Source organism: Dunckerocampus dactyliophorus, chromosome 6, assembly GCF_027744805.1.
Source record: "Dunckerocampus dactyliophorus isolate RoL2022-P2 chromosome 6, RoL_Ddac_1.1, whole genome shotgun sequence".
Classification (NCBI taxonomy): domain Eukaryota; kingdom Metazoa; phylum Chordata; class Actinopteri; order Syngnathiformes; family Syngnathidae; genus Dunckerocampus; species Dunckerocampus dactyliophorus.
Window position 1 is genome coordinate 16,971,921 of NC_072824.1, and position 12,854 is coordinate 16,984,774.

General features: G+C 39.3%; 1 protein-coding gene across 2 annotated transcripts in view; it reads left to right on the top strand.

The window, feature by feature from the left end:
- The first annotated feature begins 204 nt into the window (after window positions 1-204).
- The window catches only part of gucy1b1 (guanylate cyclase 1 soluble subunit beta 1), a 39,548-nt gene continuing 26,898 nt past the window's right edge, over window positions 205-12,854 (top strand). The window contains exons 1-4 of one of the 2 annotated variants that reach the window (XM_054777949.1): window positions 205-350; window positions 611-684; window positions 11,781-11,895; window positions 12,050-12,168. In XM_054777949.1, coding sequence (XP_054633924.1) covers window positions 670-684; window positions 11,781-11,895; window positions 12,050-12,168 — 249 coding nt within the window. In that variant the 5' untranslated portion in view covers window positions 205-350; window positions 611-669. The remainder of the gene's footprint in view (window positions 351-610; window positions 685-11,780; window positions 11,896-12,049; window positions 12,169-12,854) is intronic. The other variant, XM_054777948.1, reaches the window with a different exon arrangement.

Sequence of the window (12,854 nt, forward strand, 5' to 3'; positions counted from 1 at the left end):
ATACAATTAAATGACAAGTAAATAGGAATAATTATGCAGATATTCGTATACTGTAATTTTGAAATAAGTCGGTTAAATGTTTTGAGAAAAAGCAGCTCCCACACTGCAGAGCTTTGGTTCACTAGCATCAGCTAAACAAACCAAGATTCGTTCTCATTGGTCCTTTGTGCGTTACATAATGGACATTCTAAGCGAGGTATTGGACGAAAGTGTTGTCAATCATACACGGATGGAGCGGGGAGGTATGGACGCAGTGGAAACCATCAGCATCTGTGTCAAACGATGAAGGTTGTGCAAAAGCTGACAATTTTTGCTTGATAATAGTGAGAGGAAGAGGATCTGCCAGTATGGTACGTATATTTGGATCGTGTTTAATGTGTTAACGCTGGAGAAACTAGCTGTTTAGCAGGCGACGTAACGGGTTTTTTTTGCCGTTTCCTGAATGGCTTTACTCCGCATATTAACAGGTGAACACAATCGGGTCACATACAATTTAAAATGTTCCATGTTGAGTAAATAGTGTGTAACAACAAGTGCCTATCGCTAAGTTTAATTGATCGGGGCAGTGATCAGCACGCTATTAATGTGCTTGTTTCTCGTGTATTTACAGTATGGGTTTGTCAATCACGCCTTGGAGCTGCTCGTTTTAAGGAATTACGGACCGGAAGTATGGGAAGACATCAAGTGAGTGCTATTAAAACAATTATTTTACGTTCATGTTGGCATGTGAGCAGGCACAGTTGACATCACGCAGGCCACTGGATGTTTGCCTTTAATGATTAACAAGCAGGCTCACACTACAGGCGGACCAGGAAACAATATGATCATTTTACAGAGTTGAAATTGAACCCACTTAAGGTGCTATACCTCCTTGTTCCAATTTCCACTTTTTTTACCCCAAAAATATAAGAACACTAGCACTACCAGCTAGTAACGATGCTGAAAGTGGCTTCCGATTTGCCAGATTTAGATTTGGCACTTAAGGGAAAATTTTAAGTGAAATTAACTGCATTGTAAAGTGATCTATTGGCACAGGCGGAGGGGTGGTCTACAGAAGAAATGGTCCTCCTATTATTAAACTTACCTACTGAGCGTTGAATCAGAGCGACTGGACTCGTTTGATTTTTAACTTCTTTTTTCAGCTCACATCCAGGTCCATGTGCAAATGCTCTGATTCAACTCCCCAGATATAACATGTACTCTACTGCAAACCTTGACACACTTTTTAAAAATATAAATATATATAAATAATGTGTGGATAAAAACGTATTGTTGCTGAGCTGATCATGAAACTTTTGTGCTGGCACACAATGTAATTGTGCACTACCTCAAATTCAAACTGCACTTTCTTAGCAAAGGCTGCTGTGCATGTGTATGTTACCTGAGGCACATCTTACATGCTCGGAGCAGGAAGAGAATGGGATATAATGCTTGCAACACTTTCAAAAGTTAGCACCCCCTCGGCAGCCTCATACCTGTTGCAAAAAGTCTCTTTACATTTCAATAAATAAATAAGGTTGGGCATCGAGTCGCAAGCATTGACGGAACTAACATTCTGATTCTCCCGGGATCGTTTAAATGTATTTATTTCGATTCCTAGATTGAATGCGCACTTCGCCGACCGGAAGAAATAGCCGTAAACACCAACGAAGAAGAAACCGGCGAGCACCAGCCAAGAAGAACCGGATGAAAAGTTTGGCTTAAAAAAAGAGCGGTTGGCTCAGTGCAACATTTGCAACACAATTATATCACGCAAAGTAGGGTGCACGATCAACATGATTCATATTCACACATTCATGGTGGAGAATTAACACAGTACCTCGTCTTTGATACGCTATGTTGGACTTCCTCTCAGCAGTCACAATCTGGGAAGTCAAACAATCAATGACGTCTGTCTCAAGCCAATGTAACCCAGGGTTTCAGGATGCTAGCTGATGTGGTAGTTTTGTGTAAATAAAGGACGGGATACTGTGTATGGCTACGGCTAGGCAAGTTTATTATGTCTCTGTTAGCAACAGTCAAGGGACCTTCTCAACACAACACAGCAACTCACACAACACACGCCTTCAAAATAAGCGCTTTCGGTTATATCCTGTTTACCTGTGTTCACAATATAAGGGTTTAATAAAAAATACCTTATGTCATCATTGAGGCAACAAAGTATACTGCCTTTCAAAAGTAAACATCTTTTGTGAAAGTGTACTCCTGTAAAAAGAAACTTCAGAATATTTATATTCAAGTTGAATGGTTTGATATTTATATGCTGGTTGAATAGCCCTGTAAGAAATTCATAGTGAAGTTGATAAAACGTTCATATCATCACACAGTTCATGGATAAATTCAGACATTCCATCCAAAAGAACTCTGGTTAGCGCACTTATAAACCATGCAAACTTTTATGACCCTGCCTCTAAAAAGCGTCGGGAACTGGAATGGAAACAAGGACTCAGAACTGGAATCGCTCAAATTCGAACGATGCCCAACCCTATAAATAAATGTAATTTATTAAATAAATACGATATTTGAGAAGTTTACATTCAAAGATTTCTCCAAATTGGGTTGCCGATTGTCAATGAAGGGTGATGGTAGGTCCCATAGCCAAAGCAGTTGAGAACCACTGCCTAGGCCAGTTTCTGATTTGTGAAATGTTTATTCTATTTGTGAAAATAGAATAAAGGCACACCTGTGTGTTTTCAGCCTCTAGGCCACATTAGACCTGGTTTAGTTTGGAAACCACTGGACCTACACTTGTCAAATCTGGACTGGGTTAACCTACAGACCCTGAAGGTTCATAAAAATACAGTTTCTGATTTGTGAAACCTTTATTTTATTTTTGAATATGCAATAAAGACACATTTATATGTTTTTTCAGGATCTAGACCAGGAGTGTGCAAACCTTTTGAGTTGAAAAAATTGTCCGGTGTCGGTGATACACACACACACACACACACACACACACACACACACACACACACACTATTTTAAGCCTGTAATTCTAACAGTCCACCTGGAATTATTTGTCCTATTTTATCTGTAACAGTGTCATACAATCTGCTATATGGTCACGTCCCTTTTTTCAGGAGCACTTTAAACATCAAACCACAACAAATAATGAAATTGAATTTTACAATTTTTTTTTTACTGAATAAGACACCTGGAATGTACATGAATAATTGATTTGTGATGGACAATATGCACTGTGAACGATAAAACATTGACTATTAAAGAGAGTTTGTAAACATCCCTTCTTTTCTACTTCCCATACGGTGCAGGGGGTAGGTTAAGTTGTGTGTCACATATTTGTTGACTTGTTTGTTTGGCACCGCGGGTGAGATAGTTGCCTGGATTGCTGCATGTGAAAGACTACTTAAACCATCAAAAGGTTGTTTCAGATTGACTCAGACTACTTGCAAGTCGTGTTGCAAGCTTGTATGTTAAAAGTTTAAATAAAATACTTTGGAAGTGCCTGGCTGGCAGGATTCAAATGCTTGGCCTGATCTAGACCATATTAGACCTGGAAAAAACACTGGACTTAGACTTCTCAAATCTGGGCTAGAATAATCTACAGACCCTGAATATTCATAAAAACGCATTTTCTGATTTGTGAAATGTTTATCTATTTGTAAAAATGCAATGGTGACCCACTGTCACCATTCAATGACAAGCAGCGACCCAAATTGCGGAAATATCTTATTTGTTTATTAAATAACATATAAATTTTAAATGTAAAAAGACTGTTTGCAATGGTTACGGGGCTGCTGAGAGGGCGCTAACATTTTACTATGTTCCAAGCATTATATCCTGCCCTCTTTGTTAATGGCCATGGTTTGACGCTATGTTATTGTAAATTGTATGGCATAAATAAAGTTGAATGGAAAAATTAAAAAAATCCTGCCCTCTTCCTGCTCCATGCATGTAAGCTGCGCCCCAGGTAACATACACATGCACAGGAGCCTTTGCTAAGCACTGGCTGTGTAATTTTAATTCAATAACACTGTATGCCAGCTAGGCATGGGCTGGTATGAGATTCTCACGGTAGATAAACTTGGGCAAAATATCACGTTTTCACGGTATTACAATTACAGCTTTAAAATGTATTATTTTGAAATATCTTTATTGAAAAGAAGAGAAGAAAACATGTCTGTCATTTTTAAACAATATAATAGATCATGGGCTGCACTGTGGCCTAGTGGTTAGCATGTTGGCCACACAGGAGATTGGGAAGATCTGGGTTTGAATCTCCGTTGGGCATCTCTGTGTGGAGTTTGAAGAAACACAGAAACAAGTTGTGTTTTAAGTCAAGTTGTTTGGTTTTATTTTCTTTTGCCGTGTTCAGCATGCCTTTTGTAAGCACACTCTCCCGCCGCGGTACAAGTCCCTGTGGTGGGAAGAATGACAAGCTGCGATTGCAGCACTCCTATTCAAAGGAAGAGTGGACCGCCTTCTCTTCCTTTTCTGTCGCAGCAGCAAATAAATACAACACAATTCCTCTTCTTCAAGAAGTAGACCCGCAAGTGTCGCCATGTTGGAAGTCAAGTAAACAATGGCAAACTTCCTCTGCTCTAGTTTAGCACCACCGTAGACGCGTGTTTTTGATATACTACCCCCTGCAGTTTGGGAGCAGATGCTGCACGGAGTATAAAGTCACACACGGTCTCTCGAGCGGATTTCAGCGCGGCTCGTTCGAGCAGAAAGTATAACCCAGCCTTTACCCCTTCCTCTACCCTTTACAACCTAGTGCCAAGGGGAAGAACCCACTAAGAAATAGGACACCACTTGATTCTCATTATATCATTGCTGGCTGTGACATAGGCAGATGAGATAATTGTTCATAATAAATATGTCCTACCATAAATTAAGGTGCATACATTTCTACATTTTTTCAGTGTTACATTGCCTACCCCAGAACACCTTTTTAAAAAAAATAAATAAAAGGCACACTTTTTTTTTTGTCACAAACTGTGACATTTATTGCAAAACGACAACTCTAATAACAGCTTACAACCAGCACTGTAACATTTATAAAAATAGAAAATGTATCAAATATACATATGAAATAGAAATAACAACATAACAAACTTTATGAACATCAACAAATGTAAAAAGCTTATCAAGCATTATTTCAATGTTTAAAAACCTTCCTGTCCTCCTGTTGTTGTTGTCACGCAGATTCTTTTATTAAAAAGTCCGGGATGGCATTTTGTTACATTTTTTTTTCCATACTGGGATTGCAGATTTTGAGTTGTCATGTGAGTGCTGTGTGATGTAGCGGCTGACTTCAGTTGGCTCAGCATCTTCTGCAGGAATGACACGTATGCATGATTGATGGGCTCCAACTATTAACTCTTTATAAACAGCAATAGTAGTATAGTATTAGTGTGCTGAAAACAAATAGAGTGATAGTAAAAAAACAAAAATTGGACAATGTTATTCCAAAAGTTGAATAAAGTTTGATAATCTAGCGTGCTGTCCCCATATGGCCATGTTGTTTACATGTTTTATTTAGCTCACTTCCTGACCATCCATACTGTATGCTGAATACAATGAACATATCTCACCATGAGAATTGGTGGACTACGGTGGCTAATTCACAGCAAACAGACTTCACTCCGATGTACTGCATTACATGAGTGATAGCTCATATATGCAGTGAACGTCACAGTACACTTCAGTATTGTAGAGTCCCCTTGCGAGCAAAAATACAACTTACACTTAACAGGCAAATGTGGTCGCTATCTAATCATTGTCTAATCACTTATGAAATGCTGTGGATTGCAGTGAGTGATATTGGTGTCAGCCGGCTAGTTAGAACTAGTGACAACCGGCAATTGAAAACATGCCGAATATTTACGTGGAGTAGCAAATGATTGAATATCTTATAAAACATGAGCGACGTTACTGTGAAAATCAATAATTATGCTTAATTACGTACATTTATATGCTTCTGTCTGTCTCCTCTCTGCCGCTGGAGTGTTGTATCCAAGTAGACTCCTCCTATGTGTTCATTTCAAGTGTGGCCCTGACCACACTTGGTTTCTTGGGCTGTACACCCCAAGAAGAATTGGGACACCATTTGATTCTCATGAACGCGTAAAATCTAGGGGTAAGGGGTAAGATAAGGGTTAAGGGGTAGAATTGGGATTCAGTCTAAGTCGCCCATAACCATGCACGGACCTTGGTGGTGTAGCAAGGGAACAGCACGTCGGATCATTAAACTATTTTTTTGGCAAAGACCCTGCGACCCACCAGTTCGGAATCACTGACCTAGAACGTAGTAAACATGGTCCAGTTCAAAAACCACTGGACCTAGACCGGGCGTCTCAGACTGGACGTACAGTCCAAGTGAGGCTAGGCCGCATCAAGTGTTGAGAGTGATGCCGTCTCCCAGCATGCTTTGCAGTACTTGTTTTGTAAGAATTTGCTGAAGTTATGTTTTTAGAGTTAACATAGTTGTTGATTGTTCCCCATAGCAGCAGTGGCCCTATGTGTGTTTACTGACGGGTACATGTTACATGTGCTGACATTTTTGTGTTGGCATCGCGATTGTAGTAGTGGTCAGTAGGGGTTTCTTAGAGTAGTCGACTATTAAACAGTTCCATTCGGAGGAGTTTGATTCAACTTTCAATCTCGCCGTCAAATCAGATAAAAATGTCATGTGATCAAGATTGTACCATTCTGACTACATGAGGAGGCCACGGCTGCTGCTTCGCTAACATTTTTACAAAGATTGCCTTTGTTTTTGTTATAAATATTTTCATTCAAAAACAGCCTCATGTGTGTTAATAAAAAAATTTAAATGATGTGTGTTTAACAGAAGACCTATACTACGCATTAATAAAAAACACACGCTTCAAGTGGCACAATCCAGAAGAATTGAGGCGAGCGTGAGCTTTGAATGCTAGGAAGACCACAAACATCGACTGACTTATTGGCTCATAATGGCTACCAAAGAATTATCCAAAGTGTGGAAGTATTTTGAAAAGGTTAAAGATGACTCCAGAAAGTGATACGCAACTGATGTCTGCAGCTTCTTACACTTGACGCCACAACAAACAGGCTGATATGCCAACTTCATTTTATATCCTGACAGTGAATTTTAATGCAAGAAATGAGGCTGCTAACAGTTTTGGCAAGTTGTTGTTTTTCAAACCATGTTGGTTTACCGTTACCTTACCATTTTCCTATGTATTTTAAACCAAGAGTGCATTTGGAATACCGGAAGTGAACAAATGTATTGCAATTGATGTAAAACGGATGTGGGGTAGGATTAAATAATCTTTGCTTCTCCCTACTCCTTTTGGACATGTGGAACACTGAATTGTAATATGTGGTGTATTTCAATGTAACTTGTATGCATGTTCAAATAAATTAAACATAACCAGGTTGTTCCGATTCTATGCGCACTTTTCTGAAGTGTGCCGACAGCGACTGTGTTTCAGTTTTGTTCATCTTGCTTTCTGTGTCACTTAAATGAATTAAGGTACTGTTGTTGCACACCTACCATGCGTATTTGTTTATCTAAGGGTGTTAGCCTGTTTCTTTGAGGTGGAAAAAGTCTCAAATGAGCTGTCTTTGTCGGGATCGCCATTAGCTCTGTGACAAAACCGACAAAACGATTCAGATTCGACTATGAAAATCCTTAGTGGAGGACAGCCCTAGTGGTCTGTCTAGTCACCACCCCTGTTCATTTCTCTGTGTGACAAGCTCTCTAAGTTTAGTGTGGGTTTGTGTTTGCACCTCCAAGGCCTCTGCCCTCTTCAAAGACCACACTTACACTACCCATCTTTAATGTCAACTAGGGGGCTACAAAAGGGAGTTTGAGACACCTGACTTAGACTTTTCATATCTGGTCTAGATTAACTCCAGATCATGAAGATTCATAGCTCTATTTGTGAAAATGCAATAAAGGCACATGGATATGCTTTTTCAGCATCTAGACCACATTAGACCTGGTCCATGTTGAAAACCACTGTGCCTAGACTTCTCAAATCTAGACTGGATTATGTCACAGACCATGAAAGTTCATAAAACCACAATTTCTGATTTGTGTAACCGTCAGTCTATTTGCGAAAATGCAATAAAGGCATATATCTGTGTTTTAAGCATGTAGACCACATTAGACCTGGTCCACTTAAAAACCACTGAAACAAATACTGAAAAAAATGTAACAATGGTTCCTTTATTGCATTTTCACAAGTAGACTAAAGGTTTCACAAATCAGAAACTGTTTTTATGAACACTTTAGGGTCTGTAGGTGAATCCAGTCCAGATTTGAGAAGTCCAATGGTTTTCAAAATGGACCAGATCTAAGTTAATCTAGATGCTGAAAAAAAACATATAAATGTGCCTTTATTGAATTTTCATAAATAAAACAAAGGTTTTACAAAAACAATAGTGGGTGTCAGGCAAACAGACAATCAGTGCACAAATTATCGCACTGCCTATTAGGTTAATTTCACTTTAAAACAAATCTGAGGCTGGCGAATCGGGAGCTAACATCACCATTGTTGACTAGCATATGTTACCAATAGTGGGTTCAAAGAACAGATTGTGTGAAAAAAGTCTACATTCTTCATAATTACTAGTTGCGTTAATGGTTGTCACTTGTGTGTGCACATGCTCATACACACAGTCTCAGAGACGCTATCAACAATTAAGTCATGGCTGAGCAGGAAGAGGGCGGGATATAGTACGTTCGAATGCTACTGCCTCCATTGTGTACAACTATAACAGACAGCATCTTTTAAGTCGGTCCCACTGATGTCACTAACTTGTCTGCGTCAAACAACTGGTCATTAGCCATCACCAAATGGCGGACCTCGGTCCAGATACGGACTCAGTGATGGCCCTTTATGGATCCGTGACCAATTAAAGTGAACGGGAAATATAATAACATACAATCATGCTCGCGGACCGATCGCGGTACCAGTGTGCGGGTGTAATTACTTTAGTTTTTTGGTTATGTGACAGCAAACGTGGTGACGTCACTCAAAATGAGCCAGTGAAATAGTTTGTTTACTTGCCAAGTAGGAATGAGAGAACTATGACTTGCTCAAAAGTAAGAAAAGTAAAAAAAAAAAAGCATTTAAAAGTGAATCGATGGACCGATATATGTTAATTCTTCCAGAGTTTAGTGCCAAACCGCTGTGTCTCATATGCTCTGAAACTGTAGCGCTGGTCAAAAGCGCAGATGTGGCGCACCATTACGACACAAAACACAGATCATTCAAAGGGAAGTGTCCACTGAAGTCTGATATGAGAGCCCAGTATGAAAAGTCTATGTGAGTCACAACACATGCATTTAGAGCAGAGCAACGTGCAAATAGTTTTCAGTAAGGATTGTATGGATATTGGAGCATAACAAAATACCTTTCACTGACGGGAGAGTTGGGAAGGAGTGCTTTTGCTGCAGAGACTTACTCAAAAGTAAAGAAAAATAGGAATTGTGTGACAAAATCAGGCAAATCCCAATGTCAGCTACAACAATAACAAGAAAATCTAAGAGGAGGTACTGTTGCAGCTTTTCTTTGAGACACTAATTAAATTGTTATTTAATAGTATTTTTTCAGAGAAACCGGCCAGTTTTATTTAACTTTAAATAAAATAAGGCTAGTGTTCATTTCACTGTACAGCCAAACCTTTTATTACTTGTGTGAAATTTGGTCGCGTTTTCTTTTAAATGCAATTTAGTGGCCAAGATAATTGTGTTGTATTGTATTTACCTTCGCTGTGAAAAAAAAAATCATAAGCAGACATTTTTCAATTTTAATTAAAGACCCCTGCTCTAAAACAGGCATCAAATTAAACTCAGGCTTGTGTCAAATAGCTCAAAATTTGTTTCAAGATGTCCCCTATCTATTTTTCTGGGAGTTGGAAATCCTACTGCTGCCTGGCTCTTTGCTGGGGCTAGCATTAACTGGCCTTAGCTCGATTGCTAGCTGTCACTCTGGCAGAGCAAGAGGTGACAGTGGCTGACTTTCAGACCTTTTGTGGGGGTAGATAAGCTCAATGGATAAAATCGGTCAATAACAACAGTTTCATATGTAAGGGTCGGACGATCTCAGATCCCCTAAAATTAAGAAACGGCGCAGATCGACGCATGCTTAATAATTACATCCATTATTGACTGTTTGCTGTTCTTTTCATATACTGTAGAGAGAAACTAGCAAGTGCTCCAGCAACGCTCGATTGAGTTGTTTACTTTTGAGGCATACATCATTACCTGGGATGACTTTTGCTTAATTAGACTGTACTCCACTGCAACCAATACCAAATTGTACAACTTCCAAGTTCATTCAAATTCAGAGGATTCACTCTGCTCTTACACTCACTTTCCATGTATTGCCATCAGTGGTTGCCATTTTGTTTTATAATCAATGTAATTGCAATTGATTCCAATGCTGGCCTGGATTGGCGTATGACTGAACGCTGATGGAACATAGCCACATGCTTTGTATGCTTTGGATCATGAGTGTAAAGGTAATGTCCTTTATTGGCAATGAAAATGGGTTAAAAAAAATTGTGCGCTTTCATCAGATACATTTACTGATCATTACAAATGCATTCATACGTCAGGGTTAGATAGTTTGGATCCATCATTATATCTGTGATGTGAACCATGGGTTTTGTTTTTACAGAGAGTTAACTATCATGCAGATTCAATATTTTAAGTTAACTTGTGCAAACTTTGCAGGTCCTTGACTTAAGATAAAATAATTTGTCTCATGTTGATGTAATTACAATTTATTTGTAGCATATTAGCAAAAAGCGTGGGTTAAGTATAAGGATTGCTGCAAAAAATGTGAAAAGTACGACAGCTTTTCAATGTGTTGCTCTTGAGCGCCTTCAGTTCTATCAGCTACAAACACAGCATAATGTCAACATGACATTTTTTTAGCACGATGGAATATTTGGCTCGCTCCATCGTGCCCTGAACCTGCCGTGACCCTCAAAGAAAAAAAACGAATTGAAAGAAAAGAGCAGCAGCTGTCCTCTGTTAATGTTTTCTATGTTGTTATTCTTCGGCCGGCAGGCGTCGACTCTGTGCAGACATATCTCAATGATGTATGATGTACAACTCATCACCGTTGTCTTGTTTCCCAACTTCTATCAGTTGACTAATTGAAAAATGAATCCCCATTTTCCGTGCAAAGACTTTTAGGGCCTGGTATGTTTTTTCAGCTGTTGCGGGATCTAATCAGCGCTATAAATACTGTTTGTTATCTTAGCCAAACAGCCTAATTACAACTTAATAGCGTTTTCTATTTGATAAATGTGCTGTTATAAATGCACTGTGATACGCATGATTGACTGGTCTTTTAAAGCTGATTACACTTACAGTACTTTAGATAGTAACTGCAATGACTTCCGATGTGACTGTAAAATAAGAGTTGTGTCTGCCCGTTGAATTTTATCATTTTGTCATTAGATTAATTGTAGACACTTTAAAATAACTTTCATGCCTTTTTTCTGTATATGATACGGAATTGGGCACAGCAATTTTCTATCTTTCAGAGGTTGTATCGGAGCCGGAACAGAGGCGGGACTCGGCAATGCTGAGACTCACTTATCCCATCCCATTGTCTCTCTGTCCGACAAGTATTTTATATGTCACACCAGTCTCTGTTGCCGGCATCATCACGCATCTAATTATCTGATTGCAATATACCGTGACACTGTGCAGCAATATCCCAGTTCGTTGGCTTCTGTATAAAAGACACAGGCAGATAAATGACAGATCTACTGTTAAGGCAATGTAGAAGGATCTCTATATAAAATAGGCTTTTGTGTTCAGGAGAGAGGCTCAACTCGACATCGAGGGACAGTTCCTCGTGAGAATCATATATGAGGATGCCAAAACATATGATCTTGTTGGCGCTGCAAGCAAAGTTCTCAGTGAGTATTTTTTTTCTCTTATACCTGCTTTAGTCGAGGCAACCATTGGGATAAATCTGTTACGCAGTTTCACTGGATTTACATGAATTTAAACTCAAATTCCCACATTATATCACAAGCTACACCCCTCCTGTGTTTTTATCCCTTTTTTCAGAAATTGATGCGGGAGACATCTTGCAGATGTTTGGGAAGATGTTCTTTGAGTTTTGCCAAGAGTCTGGATACGACACTATCTTGCGAGTGCTGGGATCAAATGTTCGTGAATTCCTTCAGGTAAAATGCTTGATTTTTTTGCTCGCAAGGGAGCGGATCCATTTCTGAATTGTGAATTGTTACAAAGGGGCCTGTGGGAGTTTACTGTTGTTTTATAGATAGACCTTTATGAGCGTCATACAACACCTTTTGAACTTCTGTGTCATAATTGTCAGAATCTTGTCATATTGGATGAAGGGTCATCTGCCCACTGTGACGTGGCAACCCACCAGTTGGGCCTGTCAGGTTCGCAACGCCTTGGAAGTACAGCTGATAAGTGCCACGTCACAGTGGGTAGCTGACCCTTCTGAAGAAGACTGCAGATGACAGTGGAAACATATCAAGATCAAATTTCCACTCAACATACCATAAGAAGGTTTGTCTGAATATAAGAAATTGAACATTCATTGTAATTAGAAGGGCTGAAAAACACTGACTTAGTTAAATGCCTGTCCCCTGCTGACGTTAACGAGACTTCAAATCACTTGGACAAATTTGCAAAAGAGGTGGCTGAAACAACGCGAGCTATTTCAGTGTGAGAAATGTAGGTACCACAGGGTGAGATGAAGGAACTACAAACCAGGATCCAAACTATTATGGAGACAAGAAATGAAATGAGGTATAAGAAAACCCCAATGTGGAGGATGTCGCTGTGGAATTTAGAAACCAGGAAGGAAATGACTTTGGTATAGGAAAGAGAACTTCTG